This window comes from Abramis brama (genome assembly GCF_963993115.1).
Source record: "Abramis brama genome assembly, chromosome: 17".
NCBI lineage: Eukaryota > Metazoa > Chordata > Actinopteri > Cypriniformes > Leuciscidae > Abramis > Abramis brama.
The window spans coordinates 9,374,888-9,393,702 of NC_139979.1; the positions used below are offsets into that span (position 1 = coordinate 9,374,888).

The window sequence follows — 18,815 nt, forward strand, 5'->3', positions numbered from 1 at the left end:
ATTCATTATCATCATAGACAGTTTTATAACAGCTTTCTCACCAAGAAGTGACTCACTATAATTCCTTTTTATTCCTAAAATAATTACAAATCAATAAGCACAAGCAAATAAGCTCATGCAAAAATATGCTAAAGGAAAATGTATGTGACAAATAAATTTTTACTTTCATATTTTTGCTTGTGGATATTACCTTGTGCTTATTTGTTTATTTTTATGTTAAGAAAAAAGTGCTTATTAATTTATGTTTAATTAATAAAAGAACAGTATGGTGGTGGAAACCCCTTTTTAATCTTTGGAAAACAAAACAAAAATGCTCTAAAGAAAATAATTTTGTATTTCAATCCAAAGATCTACAATACATTTTTTAAATAAATATAGCAGTCTCATTCAGTATCAACATTATCAACATCAGAATGAAAACTCTACAAAACTTTTAATAGGATACACCGGGTAAATGACTGTATACTTTTTAAATACAAAACTAAAAGTAGCATAATACTTTATTCATGTATGCTTCAAATTAACATGCGAAGTGTTTGAATCAAGTACATTCTCCATTATTCCTACAAATCCAGCCTAAAATGGTTTAGGATCGTAGGCTGTCCAACTGACCTGCTAAAAAGTGCCTAAAACTCATCTTAAGTTGACCGGGCTGGGAGACCATCTAAGATGAGAAAACCAGCTTATAAGATGTTTATTTTCGGTATAGGGTTCTTACTTGAGTAGCACTGCTGACAGAAAAGACTGAGTGCAGTTGAGTGGAGACGTCGGCTCTCCATGGTGCTGAAGTCTACTCACCAAACGAGCGTGAATTCAGGGCGATTCGAAGTCATTCTCCAGATAAGATTCTCAGGCCGATTGAGTAACATCCAAAGTATATTATGTCTGAAGTTTGATCAAACGTTGTACATTTCTCAAAGGTAGGATAGGCAATTTCGAACAGGCTAGCTTTAAAACTATGAGATCCCACTCTTCCTTCAGAGCGTCTCCAAAGCCATGCAGGCCTCCTTCAAAACATGCACGTGCGCACACAGCACACAGCAGCTTCTGCAAAGCATTACAAGAGAGAGATGGCGTTAAATTACCTCATGTCTCAAAGCACATAACATTACAATAATAATGAATGTAAACAATGTACAGTGTTATAGTTGTACCACCTAACTTCTGTAGATTCATTTCAGCGTTATAGTGTTGGCATAGCATAAATCGGGTTGCCATCTCGTAATTACGGTTAAGACATAAACGCAGCATAAGCTCGTTGTTTTAGTTCAGGAAGACTGTAAAAAAAAAAGAAACAGCTGCTTTTTCTTTGTGGCGTTCGGTGACTGTCTGTCTACAACTCTGGATAGCCATAGCCTACTGAACACGCTGTGTGATGTCTGCACGAGCAGGGTGCGAGGAGGTATGGTAATACATGTTGACAGGGACATCATATTGAAAATTTTTGGTCCGTTGATTTCTTCAGAAGATATAGCCTATGCATACATTTAGACCACTTCTATTATTGATTGCTATCAGGATATGAGAGTTTCAACCAGCATAACAAAAAGTATTTGCAAAACAAATTGTTATAGCCTACCCTACCTTTAATGCAACAAGCAAACACGTGTGACTAATTGAATATAGGCTACTGTATCTGATGTTTGTCATATGATGGTCGCGCAATAATAATAATATGGTGTTTCACTGCCCTCTGCTGGTAGATAATAGAACGACAAGTGACGTTTCACTGTTTAAATTATTAAAGTGTACTAAAGTGTTGTGATTAGATGAGTACTGATGCATTTGTTGTAGGCGCTGTCCATCCTAGTGTAAAAAAAATACATTTGTCATAAAGTATCTTTATACAAATATGTACAAGGTTTCATATTATTTACTAATTGCGTTGTGGGAAAATAATGAAACTAGCCTATGTAATGTGATATGTCATGCTGAACTGAACATGTGTTTTATATGAAAATGATTTATTTTGTCCAAAACAACGTTAGGCTACCTGTTACATTCTTGCTGTTTCGTGATTTTCTTGAGGTTCGTTTTTCATATTTGTTTAATTTTTTGCCTGCTTAATGATAGATCCTATTCTATCTCAACAATATTGCATGCAAATATGGAGATAATGACTTAAAATTCACTTTCCCTGAGAAATTGACAAACGAAGTATGTGACAGCCAGCCACCTGAATGTGTCTGACCATATTTGTTGTGTTAGCTCTGAAAATGCTATGAAGTTTAAATAGACCTATTGCACATAGACTAACTGAAAATGGATTTTGTTGGCTTCGGAGGCTTTTCTCAGATTTCTTTTCTGCTGTTTTTTTTCTTTCTTTTTTTTCAAAATGCAACATTATTGCAATGGATAACCGCAAGGAGGCAGTGCAGCGCAAGGTAACGGGACATTTGAAACTGGAGAATTAACAGAGTGCCTTGCAGCCGGTTATTCTGATGATAGAAGTGAGACGACTAGTTACAATAAATTCTTTCAGCTTTAGGACATTAACATATGCATGAGACAAGACTGTCTAGAAATAAATATGACCATAGACTTTAATAGAGTTGTATTACGTTGAAAATTGAAACTTCCAAAAGATTAAAGTTATTTACCAGACCAGACCCATATTCTCAACTGACCTGCAAATAAGTACTCTATTTCGACTTTTCATATTAATGGTATTGATCTATTAAGCAACTTCTTTGTACAGGACTGGTGCAGTTCTTCGCGAGACGATGCGCTTTCGCACCATGATCACTTGTAGCCAGTGCAATAGATCTGTGAATATTTTTGTCAACCTGTTAACCTCTGTCAACATGTTAGTCTACTTGGAAGACCTGGCATCCTGTTGCGTTGCCTGGTGCAGAGACGGAGATTAGCCTATGACTTAAGTTATTTTCCTTTCAGGACAGACTCCTGAGACCGAGCAATTGTTGTCCATCGTTTTTGTTAATTTCTGAGACCAAACTTCTTATTTTTTTAAGCTCTACTCTGTCCTTAAGAGCACATATAAATAATTTCTAAATGTACAATTAATTAATCATATTAAATTAAGATTTTCTTTAAAGAATTATTAAGAAAGAAGGCTACATTCATTATAATATTTATTATTTATAATGTTATTGTTTTGTATCGCTAGCCTAATAGGCCTAATAATAATCATAATCTTCATCATCATAGTAGCCTAATACTTTCACAGCTGCTTCTACTATTCTACTACTGCTATTACTACTAATATTTTTTACATTTAAAAAAAAACAAAAAACAACCGACAACAACTCAGAAGGTTTTCAGAGAGTCTGGAGAAGTTCTCCAATAAATACTGGAGCTTCTGTGTAGTGGGCGTGACTCGTGAGTGAGTGAGTGTGTGTCTGCAGCCTCGCACTCTTGAGCGTACAGCGCACTTCACTTGAGACACGCTACACGGATCTCGCGCTTTCCGCGTTCGTGAGACAAACACAAACCAAAAAAAAAAAAAAAAAAAAAAAAAAAAAAAACAACCCCGGCTTCACTGGGAGACACGGCTCGGCTTCACTTTTTGGGGGACAGTAACACCATGGATGCCTTGAGAGCAGTCGCCTTTTACACGCTCTTCATTTTCCTTTGGAGTTTACCGTGTTGCCAGTCAGCTGCGCTTCTATCGCAGAAAAGGAGCAAGGGTGCCAGGAGCGCGTATGATGGACAAAGGTCACACAAATTTCTTAAAGAGATTTTCGCATCCTCCCCGGGCGTGAGTCGTCGGGATGACTTAGAGGACCCGGTTGTGCCCCACGATTACATGATCTCTATATACAGGACTTACTCCGCTGCTGAAAAACTGGGGCTCAATGCAAGTTTTTTCCGCTCTTCAAAGTCTGCAAATACCATAACGAGTTTTGTAGACAGGGGAAAAGGTTTGTTTTGTTTTATTCTCTTGTCCATGCATTATCTGAACTATGCACTCTAGCATTTTCAGTCTTTATTAACTATTCTTCTTACTTGAAATCTTTATACTTCTATATAATTATTTTAAAATGATGTAAGATATGCTTTAAACATACTTGTAAAGCAGTAACTTTTTAGTAAAAAAAAAAAAAAAACTCTTTTGCGCTAAAAATATGATCTAGATTATTGTTAAAAGGGAAAATAATGATATCTTCCGTTGAAATTGGAGGAATAATTTTCAAGGTTTGTTCATGTGCTAATGGTTTGGTAATCACTCGTCCTGCTTGGGCCGCAATTTAATGGTCAGCACGACCTCATATTTTTGGCTAGTATAAAGTTATATTGGCTTTACATTGACCCTAAGGTAACATGCCAATAAAACACTAATTGGTCCGTTTTCTAAATGAAGGCAATAAATCATTCCCTTAACATCCTCGCGTGCAAGCAGTCTCACAAACGGTTCTCACAAACCTCACGAGGAAAAATGACTTGCATGCGCACATAATATATTATTAAATTTGCTTTTTTTGTACTGAAAGGAAATATTTTTATTTCTACAAAACAGATCAAATCTTTTGCCTTTAAAAGTTAAAACAACTTTTAATCAAGTTTAGAGTTCCCAAGTGGATTATTTTATTTAATAATGCTGTGCGTATTAGTTACAGTTAAATTGTATTTACTTGCAACAAAGTAATTGTGTGTGAACACTGAGGAGAAAAACATGCAATAAAAAGAGGAAGGCGGCGCAAACATTGCACTTTCTTTTGCAGATAAACGCGCTCGCAGAAAGAAGAGAAGCGCACACTGATTTGATGAAAAAAGCTTCACTTTCCTCACTGATTTTGATTTGATGTGTCATTGGCTATGACCCTTCACTGGACCCTCTGAGGGTTGCTTTGCATCAAACCGCTGATTGGAGTATTTGAACTGGGTGATCTAATTGAGTGTCCATGTCATAACATATCAAACACTGTCTATTCTCCCGTAATGAACTAGTTCAGCTAGTGGCACATCACCAAAAGAGGAGAGCAAAAACTGGAGAGGACCTTACGTCTGTTCAAGTTTGATGAATTGTTACTTTATGGACATGTTGCTGGCTTTATAGCATTCGAATTGTGGATAGTTTAGTGCATTACGCGGGGGTACAGATCCAAACTTTTTAATAAGCATCTGAAAGTGCTGTAGCAATTTACCGTCAGTGCTTAATGCAAAATCAAACTGTTCTAGATGCCTGGCTGCACTACAGTGTCTAAGCTATATGCGCCATGCGCGTCATTCGCTGCTGAATGTCATCAAGAATCATTTCCACTCAAGCGCCGTTCAATTATGATAAGGCGGTAATCTTTTTGTGTAACAGGAAGGAATTTCCTCCAAAACAGATAAGACATTTCCCCAAATTTTAGATCGTTATGGTTGCAAGATCAGACAAGAACAAACGGAATGTATGAAAATTACTTTTGGCACTTGTAAGTAACTCATTAAAACGCAGATGGTGCCCCGGTAGCCACACCAAGAGAACTCTCTCTCTCTCTCTCTCTCTCTCTCTCTCTCTCTCTCTCTCTCTCTCTCTCTCGTCCAACAGATTCGAATTATTGGACAAGAATGTTCATTGATTAAAAGCGTGCGATTGTGTGGCTGGGATGATTTATGAATTTATGTTTGTGGCTAAACTTGCCTCACTTATCTGTTTAGGCCGTCGCGTAAACTCGTCCAACTCTCGCTGCATGCAATTGCATTTTATATCGGGCAGTAATCACTTTTGAAGCGGTATGTTTGTTTTTGGCAGAAGGGATGAAATATAAGAGGGGTGCATTTCAGTGGGGTGGGAGGGAATTTGGAACTGTTAATTATTTGGTGACCTTGTATTCGATTTGTTTGTGGTCTTATAAAAACGCAATTGTGGACCATACGTGCATTTTATTTGAATCATTTTACAAGTTAACGCATGGCCAAAAGTCGCAATATAGGCTATAGCCTATTATTATTTAATTTCGATTTATTTGTTCTAAATGGCAATTTAAAAAGGCTTGAGCTTTGAATTGATTTTAATGCAGTGCATTTTTTTATTTCTGAACATTAAAAAGCAATCTGCTCTCGAACAGCCAAATTAAAATTAATGGTGTTATTGAAAATTATGCACGTATTTATCTGGCATTTTTGTGCAGGCTAAATTATATATGTGCTCGAGGCGTATTTGGAGCGATAATAGTCTAACAAATAGTTCAACTAAATTTCTTACATACACAAGCCCACGTGAATTCAGATAAATGCTTCTCGTTTGGTCCGTCAGAGAGATAAAAGGCGGTGATAAAGTGCGACTAGGCCTCTGGATTCCTGAAGGGGAAAGAATGCATTAATTGTGCATTGTTCAACACGTACAGTATGTCGCTTTGTGTCTGGCGCTCTCTTTCCCCCCACTCTCTCTCTCTTTCTTTCTCTTTCCCTCACTATAGCTACCAGATCTCTCTTATTATCACCTGTACATATTTATGACAAATTATTTTGCAAACAGTTTACCCATTAGACAGGAATAATGACCACATAAGGAAAAAAATATATAGCATATACCCACATGCTATGCTTTATAAAAATGGGATAAAGTTTCAAAATATAACGAAAACCCCGCTTTAGATTCACATGATATATATATATATTTTTTTTTAATTCTTCATGGTGCTTTATAGCCCCAGAGACCAATGCTGATCCGAAAAACCTGTAAAGTACAGCCAATAACTTATTTTGAATCCCAAACGACCAAATGTAGCCAAAAGTGTTTCTTCAAGCTTGCTACACCTGAAGAACGGAGGGAAAGCAAAAAAGCTCTCTGAAAATATTGGTCTACAAATTTGTGGGCTATACTGCTGTTTCATCGTGTTCATTTTTTTTTTCTCATTGATTTTTTCCTTCATACAATTTAGTGTGAGTTTGCCCCATTTTCCTACTAAAATAAAGCTGAAAATAAGGCGTTTTAGAATGTGAGTCAGCAGAGAAATTATTTAACCACCCATCTTCCTTTTATTTTTACTACAAGCTGCATTGTAATATAAATAAAATATTTTAAAATGTTGTATATGCTTGTTACGGTTACCAAAGATTTTTTAGAAAAACAAAATCTAAAACGACGAAACTGTGAGTTAAGCTATTGCATATTCATCATCATCATCATCTCTCTCTCTCTCTCTCTCTCTCTCTCTCTCTCTCTCTCTCTCTCTCTTAAATTAGCTATCTGCTCTCTTATGCTTAATTTTGTATATATTTTTTCCTCTGTTCGACTTTATTCAACAAAGACTAAAAGAAAGCCGAAAATAAGGCTTTAGGTTTTACCTGGCCCCTTTATTAGAATGTGAGTCACTCTAAGTGAATCTGACTGCAATTATTTCTCTTTATCTTGCAGACGATCTCACGCTCTCTCCTTTGCGAAGACAAACTTATCTGTTTGATGTCTCAACTCTCTCAGACAAAGAGGAGCTGGTCGGTGCTGAATTAAGGATATTTCGCAAAGCGCCCGGGGATGTCCAAGCGTCCCCATCAGGCGTCTACAACATTCATTTACTCTCATGTCGATCAGAGAGGCCACTGGCTTCCAGATCCCTTGATCTTCAGGATTCCCGAAAAACAGAATGGGAGGTTCTGGATGTTTGGGGGATTTTTAAAAACAGGCATCAAGGGAATCAGCTTTGTCTCCAGCTCAAGGTTACGCATGGCAAAACTGACACTGAAATCGACCTGAAGCAACTGGGTTTGCACCGGCACGGCCGAACGCAGCAAGAAAAAGCCATTTTGGTGGTCTACACGCGGTCTAGGAAGAGAGAAAATTTGTTTAATGAGATGAAAGAGAAGATCAAGTCTCGCGGAGACCATGAGGAGGAGGAGGAGAGCGCGCTGCAGTTTAAAGCGCGGCGCAGACGGAGAACTGCGCTCAATAATCGCCATGGGAAAAGGCATGGCAAAAAGTCCAAATCGAGATGCAGCAAAAAGGCACTGCATGTTAATTTCAAAGAGCTGGGATGGGACGACTGGATCATCGCTCCCCTGGATTACGAAGCCTACCACTGCGAGGGGGTGTGCGACTTCCCATTGAGGTCGCACCTGGAGCCGACCAACCACGCCATCATTCAGACGCTCATGAACTCCATGGACCCCAACAGCACGCCACCGAGCTGTTGCGTCCCCACAAAACTCAGTCCCATCAGTATACTATACATAGACTCCGGCAACAACGTCGTGTACAAACAGTACGAGGACATGGTGGTCGAACAGTGTGGCTGTAGGTAGCGAATCACACACGAGGGTTTGGCACCAAGGCATAAAAAAAAAAAAAACTAAAAAACTAAAAAACTTGAACGATGCGTAAAGACGCGATTGAGCCGCCCAAACTGCGAATTCTCACCTATGCAAAAGGGATTTTCATCAGAGACATTTTGACATTTTAAATGATCTACACCGGCCACTGCTCATGGTTGTGCCAAGAGCGCGTGCATAGTTTGTCTAGACTTGGAACAAAATCTTGTCATTTTCCTTACACATGCTGGGTTTCTTTTTGTAATTACGTGCCCAAACCCCCAAATATTTCTATAACGATTCGTCTCTCGGACGAGGCAGGCAGAAGAAACGCCAGATTCAGTGCATGACCGTCTGGACAGGATTGGCTGAGGATTGTGTTACACCATTATCTGTGTGGACTCAGAAGAATGTGGAGACGGGCACCTGTTCAAACTCATCTGTTAGTTATATCGATAAGATATATGGTATATGGATATGAATGAATGAGTAAAACACAGTGCTCTGGAAACGCTTTTTACGACCAACGATGCGTAATCGAGTCAAATTCAGGGCAAAGGTGAATGTACCAAACACTAAATACGGCATAAAGCGATTCTGCATCATCCCTGCAGTGAGAAACAGAGAGACTGACAGATGCTTTTGAAGGAGCATCGGACAACTGTTTTTTGAAGTGCCTGGACATTTTTACTTAGGTAAAAATCCACAAAATGTCATTTCGTACTTTCAGAGAAGTCAAAAAAAGTGGAAATCCATCAACGTTTGCATCTTTACAAAATGCACTTCCGCAACTGTCTAAGTCATCTGGAAGGAGCGTTTTTTCACGACCTATTGACTGACAAGAAAAATAAGAGACTCGCAAGCGAGATTATATTTAAATGCACATTAGCTTTGAATGCACTGTTGTTCATTATTTGAGCTGTAAATATTTGTAAAGTAAAACCTAAAGTGCAACGTATGAAGAAATGCAAAACCACATTTCTTTGTTAATGTACATTTATAAATGCACTCAAATCGCTATAATTTCTATTCTATAATTATTTTATTATTTGTGATGTACAGAGTTTTCATGATAATCGTGTATTTCTTACGCTGATAAAACAAAATTAATTTAAAATGTATTCATTATTGCTGAGGGTGGAAATACCATTATCGATGTCTACCTCATAATTGCATAGAATATACGTCCTGAGGTGCATTCAGCTAGAGTTTAAGGTTTTTCCCAAATATATATATATATATATATATATATATATATATATATATATATATATATATATATATATATATATATATATATATATATATATATAAATACAGTATATCAATGGATAATACTATATCCACACTATTACTGTACTAATAAAATGAATAAATGCACTTTGTGTGGTGCCAGTGACTCCCCAGATCCATTTAAATATTTTGTCTTTAAAGCTTTTTAAAAAAAACATTTTGAATGATATATCATAGTTTTTGTTTTTTTCTCATTTAGTTCCAGTTGTTGAGAAAGTCTATCAGAGAGATCAAGGTTTTCCTCTCTCTATATATGTAGAGAAAGATATCTCCTCAGTCAAAGATATTAAGTATATGAATGAAATGTGATGCTACTGACGGAGTTAAAATAGTTTATTACACTTTATTTTAAGGTGCCGATGTTACTGTGTAATTAAGTACTGAGTTATAATAATTAACTACATGTACTACTATAGTGTTAGGATTAGGGTGCTGTTTGGAGTTAGTTGCATGGAATTATGCCCAATTTATAGTAGTTCCTATAATATTTAACAAGGACACTGTAAAATAAAGTGTTACCAAATTGTTCAGTGTAATCTGTAAAATTACACGTAGATCAAATTTTCCTTTTATGTGTGTGTAATACATTCTTCTCTACCCCATACAGTTCTTTAACAGAGAAAGCAATTTAATCGGTATAGGGTAAAATAATGATTATTTAATATTATTTAATAGGGTTAAATGATAAGATAATGGTGTCCTCATAGAAACCACTGCAGCAAAAAACCTGTATATTTGTAGTATTCCTGTAAACTTCATGTTTGCTTCTATCATTTTGAATGACATGTCACTTATAGGTTTTAACCACATAAATATGATGTCAATATTCTGCAGAAAAACTCAATATCTATACCAAATTGCAAAGATTAGATTAAACAACTCACACATTACTTTCTCATAGTTTGGGGTCTGAGAAGATTTTTTGGTTTTTGTGTTTCATGTATACAGTGTCATACGAAGTTAGAATGTTAGTTTCAGTCCTGTGTGAAGTCTTGTTTTCACCCAGCAGCTTCTTTTCATGTGTCCATCTTTTGTTTCCTTTCTACTGACAGTTCCTCTTGTGAGATAATCCAGCTCTTCACCTGATCTGTTTCACATTTTTATTAGCTCTCAGACAGTTTTAAAACCCCATGAGAGTTCTGTGGCTCATTTTCACAGTGCATTATTAGCAGAGTTTTTATCCTCGCATACGTTTCTGCTCCAATAATCAGCTCCGCGTAATGGTGCTAATATGGCAGAGTAATGCCTTGCACAGCCACCTCTCAGTGTTTAAATAGTGTTGAAACATGTGGACCACAGAGATTTAAGGAAATACATCTCCGGCGTGGATCTGAGTGTACGAGCAACAGGCTTTTTTCCAATGAATTAGCCGTCCGCAGGTCAAGTTTTCTTAACACTGTAATGTTTCCCGATCTTCAGATGAAAAGGTTGAAGGCAGGGATTGCTTCCATATAGGCATCGGCCTTGGCCTGGAAGCAATTAGGAAATTGCTTTGAAATGCTATATGTTGTCCAGACTCTGTTACAGTATCATGCCACTCTACACATGTTTGTTCAAGGAGGGGGGAAGAGATGCTAATGTGCCCTTTAGCTGTCTGTGCGAATGACACTTACAATGATAATGTCTTTCAGAATGAGGACAGCATGTGCAGTGTCAGGTGGGATCTCATCACACATCATTTTAGAATGGATAAACACAGGAAGTCTTTCTGCAAGTTCTACCATTTTCCTGGTAACACTTTACATTAGGTTCAATTTGTTAGCGTTTGTTAATTCATTAGGTATCACACATTTTTAACACCATTTATTAATCAGGGTTTAAATATACTGTATATATATTGATTTGAAATAGAGTTTTTGAAACAATGTAAAATCAATTATTGTCATTTTTGATCAATTGAATGCATCCTTGCTGAACAAATCTTATTTAATAAAAAAGATATGATTTTGTATATATATATAGATACATACATACAACACATTTAAAACATTTGGGGTCAGAATTGTTTTATTTATTTATTAAAAATAAATGAATGCCTTTATTCCTACTATAATATACAGTATGCACACACACACATGCATGCATGCATGTATATATATATATATATATATATATATGCATATGCATATGCATGCACACATTTTCTTACGCACATTAACAAATTGGAGTATTATACATGTATTATTATATGTAGAAATTAATCAAGATTAATAATTGTTGTATGGTAACATGTTACCATATCCATTTACGGTTTGCACTAAAGTTTTATAATGGCAAAAGATTGTGTAGAAAGATGCATATATGGTATATCCTTTATTGTGGATTAAAATAATGGGGATTTCTTTGCTAGATATGATAGGCTTCATGTCATCTTGACCATATTGTGGACTTTATTTGAGGTTTTCAAGAACTTTTGAGTATGAAAATGATCATGAGATTTTATTTTATTTTTTTTTCTCAGAAAAGTTTTTTTTAAACTTCTTATAGAACATCAGTGACCTTTTAAAGGATAAAAAAGGAGACTGATTGCAGACCCGAGACTGTCTCTTATTTGATTTTGATTTATGAAATAATGGCCGGGTTCATAGAAAGAGTAGATGGAGATCGGAATGCAGGAGATACAGAGGGTGTTTAGCAAAATGGAATGCAGAGTTTACCATTCCGGTTCCTCAGTGCATTCCTGGACTCAGTGCTGCATTAAGTAAATGGCTCTTCCTGGTCATTGGAGAGCTATCTTCTACTGTCCGGAATGCCTCTTGAGACATCACTGTTTATTTGAATGTTATGTCTAATGTGTGTGTATGTGTGTTTTTGTCTTTCATAAAATTGTACAGTGAAATGCCTGGCAGAGGGACAGATACCTTTCAGTGGAGTTTTGGGGAATGTTCTTCATAAATAGCCTTGACACATCACATCTGTGCTATCAGACAGGATTTCGACCGCGGAGGGCTCTGCTAATGCTTAATCTCAAAGATATACAGTCTTGATTCTTCCTTGATTCTGGGAAGCTCTCGTAATCTTGCAAATCAATTACTGATAATGGATTCATCAAGTAGACATTAAGAAAGCATAATTCAAAAGTGGGACAAATACATTTGAATGAAATGTTAAAAGGAATATGGGCCCAGTGCAAGTTAAAATAAATCTATTGGTAACCACAAAATATTATTTATCTAAAGCAAAAATCTGGGTTAAAGTGAGGTATACTTACAATAAAAGTAAATGGGGCAAGTTCATTACCATTAAAATACTGTTTCAATGGCAAAAGATGTAAACATCATGTGTGTCAAGATGATTTTAGTGTGAAAAAACGGGCTTACTCTTTTTATTGAGTTTTTACAATATCGACTTAAAAAAAAAGTGATTTAAAATGCTTTACAGCTCAAATAATTCAATATTTTTAAATAAATTCACAACTTTTTATAAAAGTATCAGCTTTACATTTCCCTCCAAAAACTGTAACCTTAATTTTGCTTTAAAAAACAACAAAAAACAAAACGAGATGAGCCAAAATGAACGGATCTGCTAAAGGGACATGGTGGTGGAAATAATATGGAATGGGAGAAGAAAAAAAAAAGTCAGCGTTTTTGCGTTCTTTCGCTCGCAATCAAAAAACACGCATTCACACACAAAACATCTGCGAAAGAAGGCAAAAGCATTGACATACAATTTTTCCTCCCATCTCACATTTTTTCCTTCACCATGTCCCTTTAGGTGCTCTTTAATAATGATGTGGGTTTTTTTTGTTGTTGCTATAATCAACATTATACCACCAATGCTGTGAGTTAAATGTATGGAAAACGTCAAATTTTATTATAACACAATACATTTTCTCCCACTTTAAATGTCATCTTGTTAATGATTAAGATTAGAGGACACACATGTGTCAGGAGCCTGTTCATTAAATTGAATGGGAAGAGAGACAGATCAAAAGACAGTAAGGAGGAGTGTGTGTTTGAGGAGACAGAAGGACAGCAGCGCACACAGATGGGAAGATGGAGGGTGGATGAGAGCATGCTTGAAGGGTGGCAGATGCCTTGACTGACCCCCAATGTAGCCCTGCATTCATCCGCTGGACAGGCACAGACAACAGACCGACCCAAACAGTACATACACTTGCCCATGCCTTGGGGTCAAAGGTCAGATAATCTTTCATCTAATTTCGTAGCACTGTTCTCTTTGTAAAAGGATTTTATATCAACAGTGGCTGCGCTGTAAAAAAAAAAAGTTGTTGTTGTAAATAAAACATTATTGGAGTATGTTTTACAAGAAAATGTCAGTTTTTCTACTTCAAAATTCAATGAGTTTGTGAAATTTACCAGCAATTTCTGAGTGAAAATTGTTTCCACATCTTTTTTTCAGCTTGTTGATTTGCAGAAAAACACATGACGGAGCAGGACAGATGAAAAAAAAAGAAAAGAAAAGGTGACGTTCCTCTTATGGGGCATCTGCTGAGTTTCCCTTCTCTCCACAATCCCAGCCTGAGATGCTTTTTAGCAACACCTGGGTTTAGCTTACCTGCTAATCACATTATACGTAAGGCTGCGGGCCGTTTTGAAAACCGAGTCGTGCTTTTATCTCGTTAAACATTTCAAATCTAATGGCAGCTTGTGGAGAATGTCCAGGATTGGTTGTTCTAAGTTTAAGAAAGGGAGAATACGCAAATATTTGCGGGCTGTCCGCAATGATGAACGTTTCACACACTTGTTTGACAAGATACTTTATTTTTCTGGAAACTCTTTAGGCGTTGTCACACTCGTGGCTCAATTGAGTGTTTAGAGACAATGGTCTGGTACTGGTTACTGTCGTTAAGTGTGTGTGCGTCTTGTCTCGGGGTTTGGTTAGAGTGTGTGCTAAGAGCAGGGTAAATTTGCACAGCCGATCAGACAATAGCGGTGTTTAGTGGCAGGGCAGGGACGCGACCTTTTTGCCACCCTCCATCTGGTTGCGCTGCTGGCCGTGTGCCTTGACTGCTACTCTTAATACTTGACTTAAAGTTGGGGTGAGCCGGAGACCTACGAGCCTGCTTGATTTCATAAAAACAAGCTTGCGCCGTGAGGAACAATGGAGCGTTTGGAGTTGTACTGTAAAGTGATCCACTGAGAAAAACAAACATGGGGCAAGAGCGGCGAGCTAGCAGGAACAGACCCTCCACGAACGGGGCGGGCCGGGGGATTCAACTCGGGTACTTGATTGGTAAGTCGCCCTGATGGACACCTTCGGGCTCTGTCGATGGAGCCTGGGGTGTCTCAAAAGGTCACAGCCCCTGCTGGCTCGCACCATCCATTAGTCATGAGGCTTTGCAGCTTACCTGTCTAGCGTTTCAGCTCGGCACAATACAGTTAACCTCAATTGCGCTTGATTAGGAGGTGTGGAGAACCGCCGGCTAGGAGCGCAGAGCCTTCCTAAAAAAAAAGAAAAAAAAAAAGATCAGACATCAATTATGCACCTCCAGGATGGAGATTGGGTGACAATGACTTTTCGTTGGTTTCCCTTAGCTTTCGGGACGTCAGGCTGCACATTATGTGAGCCTTACTAAAGAAAAGGGGTTCAGCATTGTCCCGAAACCCACCACCCCTCATTTGGTAATTACCCCATTACGTGTTAGTGGCGGATGGAACTGTTACAGATGTTTTATGGCGGGGAGCCCTTTTCATTTTGTCTCCCTGATGAGGGACAGATTTATGGTGTAACTCGACAATGCCATTCAAGAGTGAGATTCCGAAAGCACACACACACACACACAAACAACAAACAGATGAGTTGTTCCGGATGTGTTTCGTTTTTGTAGGCTCCCGTCTGGGAGACAGTCAGCCGGCGTGCATTCATGATGTGGTCTGACACTCTCGGCAGCGAGTGAACCACATGCACTTCATTTGGACTTGGAGAGCGAACCGGGATTCCAGAACACAGTTCTTTATCAGAAATCTCTGTGTGTGGAGAATCATGAGAACTAAAAGAGATTTCCTCAATGGCCGTGGCCTGCAAGGAGGTGGTTATCTACTGAAGAAGTTTCTTCCCTTGCCTTTAGACTTATTTGAAGTTTAACAGACGACACAAAAACCACATTGGAGACTGATAGGTTTTCAAACAGTATGCTGTTGTTGTCTTCAAAAGCAATGGATGATTCTCTGGCTCCTTGTGGCTGTCTTCATTACTTGAAAAATGTTTGATGACGTCGTTGCTGAAAGACTCAAAAGCTTGGAATGATGATATGCAATTTAATATTTGCTCGATGCAATAGTGCATACCAGACTTTATAACTTCTGCTCAACATAAAATTGATTTGATGCTGTGAACAAATTCTAAAAAAAATATACCACGGTGAATTCCAGGTCATTTAACCTCAAAAGTAAATAGAATTTGCTTCAAGAATAGGATGTGTTTAGGATAAAGATTTTTTTTCCCATTAACATAATTTTCTCAATGATTCTTTTCTCATTGCTTCAATAAAGTTAAGGTTGCACTTTATTTTAGGTGTCCTTGTTACAGTGTAATACATTTAAGCACTGAGTAATGGTAACTAACACCATATACTTACTATAGGGTTAGGATTAGAGTTCGGTTAGATGCATGTAATTATGGATCATTTACTGTAGTTTACTATAGTAAGTACATGTACCATGTGTAACAAAGACAAAAAGTACTACCAAAGTTTTTTTTTCAAATACTTAACATTTTTTCTTCTATATTGAAAAAGGCAGCACAACAAATATGATCTAGTTTATATATAGTTTATTTTATATATTTTGTATAAATAATATTGAAATATAAGTATTTATAAGTTATGTATGCATTACATAAATAACGTTTTATTTTCATAATGGGAAAAAATGCTTAACTGTAATGAATTTGTCACAAATCAAAAAATCTTTTTTAAATGAATAAATTCTTCCTTATTCTAATTTTAGGTAAAAAAAAAAAAAGACCTGCACATGTTCTTCACAGGTTTCATGTGAAGCTATATATATATAACTATATGTATCACCTTTGGCTTATGTTGTCAGGTAAGTTAATATTGCAATCTTGTAATACATAATATCAACATTGTGTAATTATTTAATAAAATGAATACTAACTTTTGCAAATCTTATAAACAGGTAAGCTTATAAACCTAAAGCAAACAGTGAGTTTTTCTCTTTTCTTTCAGAGAAGGAGAGTTTCTCTGTGTGACTGATGAGGCATTTCTCTTCCAGCAAAGGATTGAGAGTTGTCAGGTACAAGTCTTTTAACCAACAAGGTCAGAGGAGGAACAGTTGACATTAATCATTTACCAGCGTGACACAATGGGGACCTGAGAGACTAGATAGCCCGGTGCAGCCAGGACTCTGAGAGCCAAACACACGCTCATCACACCTAGATAAAACACAGGCTGACATCAACGCACCTCAGTGCAAATCAATCAGAACGGATCACACATTCTCAAAATCATAGATGAATAGAAAATAATATTTAATAGAACTGATAATTGAATTCATTACTACTTAGAACGACTGTCATGGTTTGTTGAATTTTTTCCGAAAATGCTGCATCTGAACTACATAATGTAGCTAGAATTCAGAATGGGACTGAATAGGATTCAGGATTCAAAACGGCCAATTTTCCCATTAAACCTAGTGTGCTGCAATCCCCTTCCTGTTTAAGCAGATGTAACTTCATCTTCCTCTCGCTTTTGTCTTTTTTTCTGCCTCCCATCACCTAAGAATGAGAGAGCGAGCGAGAGAGCGTCTCTCCAGCCTGATATTTCTGTTTGCAGAAGTCTGACCTTTTTCTGAACTGTTAAGTGAAAGGCACTTTCAGCTGTGGAATCAGATGGCAGTAACCATATGCTGCTCAACTGATACAAAGGTGGGAAGGGAGGGAGGTTAGAGAGTCGGCATGTTGTGGTGAAAAGGAAAGTGTCGTGCCACTTCTCTTTGTGGCGGTAAAGGGTATGTCGGTGTGTGTGTGTCAGTGTTTGACTGGACGTGCTGAGAAACACACAGACGGTCAGCTTTGCCGTTGAGATGGTGCTTTTACATGGATGAGTGCCGTGAGCAAACAGAATTCTTTCCTTTGTGGACCACTTTGTGTGAGAGTGTGTTTGCATGGGTCTGAGTGTTCAATAGTGCATGTAAGTGGGTTGGTCTGCATTTGCCTGCAGATGAGGGACTCTGAATCTCCTGGTTGGGGTGTAATAAACTCCTCTTGACCCTTGGGTTCAGTGAAGTTGGGAGGCAAACTCTCCCTCTTCTCGATCCTGCTCCTCCCTGGGCCGCTGACAGGAGGGCCGCTGACCGTCCCGTTTGATTGGCTCTGAGAACGACAGAGATGGAGAACGAGGGCCAGCTGTGAGTGGTCAAATGCCACTGATACATCGTCTCTCAACCAGCTATAATTCACCACCAACACTTCAGCAAAAAGGTTCTTAGTCAATTGTTTTTTACAACCCATTTTACTTTATTTTGACGTACTTCTGAATGATACAGAATATTCAGTGAAAATAAATGGAGGACAGAATTTCATTTTATCCATCATAACGTTGTACATACCAGGATAGAGTCAGGCCGAATGCAAGTTTGCTAAACACAAAGCCTAAAGAGCTATTTGGCTATTAACATTAACGTTATCCAAAAGTCCATGTGAGTAACAGCACAAAAAGGAAGAGTGAGTTATTATATTTTGATCATTTATAAACTTTTTTTTTCTTTGTAATAACATACTTAAATAAGTCATTCACTAAGACCATGAACGTGCATTAAGAGCATAAAAAGGACAATTGTGACTTTAAAATCAAGCATTGAAATAAAGTTAAATGCATACAAATAAGATAAATAAGATATTAAATAAGATAAATACAGTGACCGAGAGATTGGAACTCTCAGGGTTTTTTTTTTTTTACTATCCTAACTATACACAATTATATGGTTTAATTACATTTTATTATTCACATTTAGTGTCACATTTAAGTTGTTATTCATGGTTAATATTCCCCTCTGCCATTTATATATATATATATCATGAACTTGGTGCATGAAGATGCATTGTGCCAGTTTTGATGTAATTGAAAATAATTGTAGGCTGAATGTTTGGCTGATGATAAATGATTTTTCAGAACAAACATAGACTGTTGATCCATGAATCACATGGTTTAATGTGCAGAAACACCTCATATATGTTAAAAAGACTGGGGTGAGTAAGATTTTTATAAAAATAAAAAGGAATTAATACTTTTATTCAACAATTATCAAAAGTGACAGTAAAGACATTTATAATGTTGCAAAATATTTATATTTGACACTGAAGACTGGAGTTATAATGATGCTGAGTTTTGCCGTCACAGAATTGAA

The 18,815-nt window shown here is 37.2% G+C and overlaps 1 protein-coding gene across 1 annotated transcript; it reads left to right on the forward strand.

Annotated features, from left to right (window-relative positions):
* Nucleotides 1-3,390: 3,390 nt before the first annotated feature.
* gdf6a (growth differentiation factor 6a) lies at nt 3,391-9,205 on the forward strand. The gene is made up of 2 exons (XM_084090046.1): nt 3,391-3,881; nt 7,307-9,205. The coding sequence occupies exons 1-2, from the start codon at nt 3,545-3,547 to the stop codon at nt 8,185-8,187; spliced, it is 1,218 nt and encodes a 405-aa protein (XP_083946172.1). The 5' UTR covers nt 3,391-3,544; the 3' UTR covers nt 8,188-9,205.
* Nucleotides 9,206-18,815: the final 9,610 nt, after the last annotated feature.

Excerpts from the sequence above, each read along its gene's own strand:
- gdf6a (XM_084090046.1), top strand. The coding sequence starts at position 3,545 with ATGGATGCCTTGAGAGCAGTCGCCTTTTACACGCTCTTCATTTTCCTT. Across the intron at positions 3,882-7,306 it reads TTTTGTAGACAGGGGAAAAG|ACGATCTCACGCTCTCTCCT; the intron begins GTTTGTTTTGTT and ends TTTATCTTGCAG.